Below are 4,786 nucleotides of genomic sequence, written 5' to 3'. Positions count from 1 at the left end.
ATTTCTCTTCCTGGCTGGTGATCTCCGCTCCAAGAAGGTGAAACAGAGGCGGTGGATGTGCTCATCTGACTCCTCTTGTGTGAATTGTCATGAGGAAGAAGTCTAACAAATGCAAAAAAAAAAGAAAAAATTACTAATAAAAAATAATAAATTATTGACTTGCTCACACACCCAAAGTACCTGTTTAGGTTTACTCAGTTTAAACATTTTAGTGCAAGTGCAGGTTGACAAAGCATCTGACAGGAAAAAAAAAAGGAAAAAGAAATTAGAACAAAAAAATGGGGAAAGCTGGAGAATGAATACCATCTAGTGGTACCACCAATAAAAGGCTGGGCTTGATGGCTGCTTGGTTTGACTTCCTTCTGAGGTCCCAGTTTTTTTGGCAAAAGTTCTGGGGTTCATTCATATTTGTCACTCCTCTTCTGCAGAGATGGTTTTGGAGCCAACATCTCTTGAGAAACATGAGGCTGCACTAGACCAAATCTTTCAGCCCCCAAATTGCATTTTACATGTTCATCTCTAAACCCCTCTCTGGGGAAATTTGAGCTTTTTATACTATTATGTAATAATAATATAATAAATGCTTTACATATATTAAGTAAATTTATAACAATTTTATATAATATGTATATTCAACAAAATATATAGATAATTGTATACAACAGATAAAGTATAAGAGTCAGGTTTGGAAGATGGGTTTAGGCTTCTTGTTGAATTGAAATATGCATTACAATATATGTTTTGTATATTTAATTTTTCTATCATATATTATATGTGACATAATAAGCAATATATTATATATTTATATAACACATTATATTAAAATAATTAAGTACTTTGTTTTATATCACACAGAATCACTAGGCTGGAGGAGACCTTCAAGATCATCAAGTCCAACCCATGCCCTAACACCTCAATTAAACCACAGAACAGAATACTATATCCAGTCTATTTTTAAACACATCCAGAGATGGTGACACCACCACCTGCCTGGGCAGATCATTTTAGTACTTTATTACCCTTTCTGTAAAAAACTTTTTCCTAGTATCTAACTTATGTCCCTTATGAAAAACAGCTTAAGACTGTGTCCTCTCATTCTGTCACTTGCTGCTCATGTTTTCTAGCCGGTTCTGCACAGGGGCTGCTGCTGACAGGCTGGGAAAAGTTGGAGAAACCAAGGTGCAGAAGACGACCCACACCAAGAGGGCAGGTGCTTACAAACACAGAGCACAAGACAAGACCTCTGAGAGATGGTCCAGCAGAAAATGCCACGAGCAGTGACCAGAGCCCAGAGCTGCCTGCTGCCACCACAGGGGCTCATTCCACTGCTGCTTTGTGCCTGATCCCTGCTGGGCTCCCTCTGCCCCCTCAGCCGACACAGCCCTAGAAAGGGCTCCGTGCTCCTGTGTTCCCAGCCTGCTCCAGGCTAAATTCTTAGTTTTTATTTTTATTTATAGTTAGTTTTTATTATTATTAATAAATACAATTAATAGGTATAATTTTATTATAGTTAGTTTTTATTATTATTTATGAATTTTAGTTCTTAGCAGCACTGAAAGAAGAGATAAAACAAAGAGCCATTTTCTGTCCTGCCTGGAAGCTCTTCACCTTCAGTGCCACTGTCAGAGATCACCCCTCTCTCAGCTTGGCACTGCGCCTGTGACGAGGCTGTCACCTCAGCAGCAGTGGCATGGTGCCAGTGAGTCTGAGAAGCGGCAGCTCTCTGGCCCGCACGGCGCTGCTGGCAGAGCCGGCTGGCTGCTGCCTACTCCAGGCTCAGGTAGGCACCTGAGCTGCCTTGCTCCAGGGCCAGAGCCATCTCGATGCTGCAGGGCAGGCCTGAGGTGCCGCTCAGCTGGAAGCTGCAGCCCTTGCCGGAGGGCAGCGCCGTCAGCCGGCAGTGGCGCGACTGGGGCAAAAGCTGCCAGGCCGACGTCACCAACATTTGGACCCAGCGGGTGACTTTCTCGGCGTCCAGGTACGAGCCCGTGCAGAGGGTGTCCAGCAGGTACCACTCCTGATCCCTGGGCAGCTGGCCACCAGAGGCGTGGAGAAAGCACGTCGGCCCCAGCAGCCGCTCCCCGCAGCACAGGCACTCCAGCGCCACACGGACGCGCCCGGCTGGCGGATGCTCCGCGCTCTCCGGGACGAAGGAGTGGCCGGGGGGTGGCCGCAGCGTGACCAGCGGGCGGTAGGTGCTGCTGTTCTCCTGGACGCTGCAGACTTCACGGCTGCTGTACGTCCCGGCGACCAGGTGCAACTCCGGCATGAAATTCCTTCGGGACAGCACTCGGCAGACACCGAGGAGCTCGTCCACCAGCTCCTTCAGCCCCTTCGTGCTGGGCAGGTCCTGCTGGAGAAGCACACAGTCCCAGAAGGGTTGGGCTTGGCAGTCACCTTGCAAGGCCGTCCAGTGTGACCCCACAGCCATGAGCTGTGGGGACATTCTCAACTAGATCAGGGCGCTGACAGCGGCTCCAGCCTTATCCTGGATGTGCCCATCCTGGATGGGGTGGGCACAGCCAAAGGGCTGCCACTACTCTCTTCACCCTTGACCTGAACCTCGTCATCACTGACCTCCTCTCCGCTGGGCTCCTTGCTCGCAACCATCACGTATTTCTTGAAACCCTTCACCTCCCTGCAGCTGCCACAGACACACCTTCTTCTTCTCACCAGCCAGCAGCCCACAGCCAGCAGAACCAGAAGCAGCGCTGCTGCAGTGGCCCAAAGCAGACGCTGATGTTGCAATGCAGAAGACAGCAGCATTTCCATGGGGCCACTGCTCCCCACAATCTCCTCCAGGAGCCGAGTCATCTCCTGATGCACATATTCCTCACGCTCCAGCATCTCTTTGATTTCATCCTTCTGAACTTGTAAATTCCCTTTCAGCACAGTGGGGGTGGCTACCAGGGCCAGGACGAGAGCAAGTATTGGAGGCATGGCCTGCTGGGAGAAAGGGGACTCAGCACCTCTGGCTGGGAGCCAGCAGGGACCTGGGGCCACCTGGACTGGCAGCCCTGACGATCCCACTTCTCACTCTGCCTTGTAACCCCCAGCCCAGCTTTGCCAGCCCCCACCCAGCCCAGCGTTCCCCCTGCGTGTGCACTCACCGGCTGACAGACTCCACCTGCCCGCTGCTGGCCCTGGACACACGTGCCGGCGGCACCTGGCCTCTGTGATGCCACGGCCAGCAGCAGCCTGTCACACAGCTTGGCAGTGCCTCTGCTCACAGCTCCCACTGTGAGCCGTGCCCTGGCACCTCACAGCCCCCAGAGCCCCAGCTCCCAGCCCGCAAGCCCCAGCCTTCGTCCCCACCTCAGCCGGCCTCAGCAGCTCCTGGCCATCCTCCCGCTGAGGCCAAAGCCAGCCCCAGCAGCCCCCAGGCCGCTCTGGATCCAGCCAGCAGACACCCTAAAGCCACCATTCAAAGGAAAATGGGCACTGGAGCTTCATCTCCCAGTGCTCACCACCCCTGACCGCCCTCTAGGTCAACCTAAGCCTCACCTGCTGACACTCGAGCACATTCACCCTTCTCGCCCATCTGCTGTTCCTCCATTACACACAAGGCCATTGCTGGGAGTCAGCAGCTCCCAGCTGATCTGCTACCCTGCCCTTACTTTCTGTTTGTCAGCAGTCAACGTCCTGCATACACTCATGACAATCCCAGCAGGGCATTGGCTTCTCGACAGCTCGTAGGCCAAAAACCTCCCCCAGTCACTGTTTTGTGCACAGAAGAGGAGGTGCTGATAGATAAGGCTCAGTCAGGACCCTGACAGGAGACCTCTTGAGCTGCAGGATTCCATGCATTGCTGCTCCCAGCTGCTCTGCTCATGCTTTCTAGCTGCTTCCACACGGGCTGCTGCTGACAGGCTGGGAAAAGTTGGAGAAACCAAGGTGCAGAAGACAACCCACACCAAGAGGGCAGGCGCTTACAAACACAGAGCACAAGACAAGACCTCTGAGAGATGGTCCAGCAGAAAATGCCACGAGCAGTGACCAGAGCCCAGAGCTGCCTGCTGCCACCACAGGGGCTCATTCCACTGCTGCTTTGTGCCTGATCCCTGCTGGGCTATATATGTGTTTTATATATTTTATATTATGTACTTGTGATACATTGACATTTAAGAAACAAAGAGAAACATGTAAAGAAATTAAGGCTGCTGGAGGCTGATGGGAGTTTTTCTTCTGGGCAATAACTCTCCATTTTTGAGAATTCACAGTAGTTTTGACCATTGAAAAGTGAGATCAACCTGTGAACACCATCTTAAGACATAAACCCAAGAATTTCTTTGTCTCTTTATTTCCATCTGTGAAGGGTAGCAGAACTCCAGCTGGCTTCCATCCTTGGCCCAGGCTTCCAGCCCCGGTGGGGTCTGGGCTGGACCTGCCACAGTTCCTGAGCCAGGAGATGGAGCCTGCGGAGCTTCTCCCACCCCCAGGCCGGGCCAGGCTCTGCTGCAGCTCCCCTAGAAGCTTCCAGGGTGGCTGAAAGCTTTCTAAAGAGACTCCTGGCTCTGAGCACTGCTGAGGTGAAATCTGGCACCATGAACACCTACAGCTTGAGCAGCATTTTAACACTTTTACCACCCAGATGAGACTTGCAGATTTAATAGTTTGTCCAGGAAGAAGGCAAGAAAGAGTGATCAACAGGTAAAGAGACAACATAAACTATCAAAGACAGTGAAGAAAGAAATTAAGCTTCAGATGCGGGAGAGAATTAAGGAGATGCTTTAATAAGCTGAAATGTTCTTTTGCTAAAACTATGGAGATTGACAATAGTGTTCCG

At 50.9% G+C, this 4,786-nt stretch overlaps 1 protein-coding gene across 1 annotated transcript; it reads right to left on the bottom strand.

Annotated features, from left to right (window-relative positions):
* Positions 1–1,765: 1,765 nt before the first annotated feature.
* On the bottom strand, positions 1,766–2,940 carry LOC148184402 (inositol 1,4,5-trisphosphate receptor-interacting protein-like 1). The gene is made up of 2 exons (XM_088053982.1): positions 2,608–2,940; positions 1,766–2,353 (listed from the first exon to the last, which is right to left on the bottom strand). Exons 1-2 carry the CDS (start codon positions 2,938–2,940, stop codon positions 1,766–1,768), a joined length of 921 nt encoding a protein of 306 aa, XP_087910108.1.
* Between the last annotated feature and the right edge of the window lie 1,846 nt (positions 2,941–4,786).

The sequence above is a fragment of the Pseudopodoces humilis genome, chromosome 4 (assembly GCF_049639895.1).
Source record: "Pseudopodoces humilis isolate 2021_Gansu_Grassland_sample_001 chromosome 4, ASM4963989v1, whole genome shotgun sequence".
NCBI lineage: Eukaryota > Metazoa > Chordata > Aves > Passeriformes > Paridae > Pseudopodoces > Pseudopodoces humilis.
The sequence above is the reverse complement of the archived record's forward strand: the minus strand, read 5'-3'. Positions and strand labels throughout refer to the sequence as shown.

Excerpts from the sequence above, each read along its gene's own strand:
- LOC148184402 (XM_088053982.1), bottom strand. The coding sequence starts at position 2,940 with ATGCCTCCAATACTTGCTCTCGTCCTGGCCCTGGTAGCCACCCCCACT. Across the intron at positions 2,354-2,607 it reads GTTTCAAGAAATACGTGATG|CAGGACCTGCCCAGCACGAA; the intron begins GTTGCGAGCAAG and ends GTGCTTCTCCAG.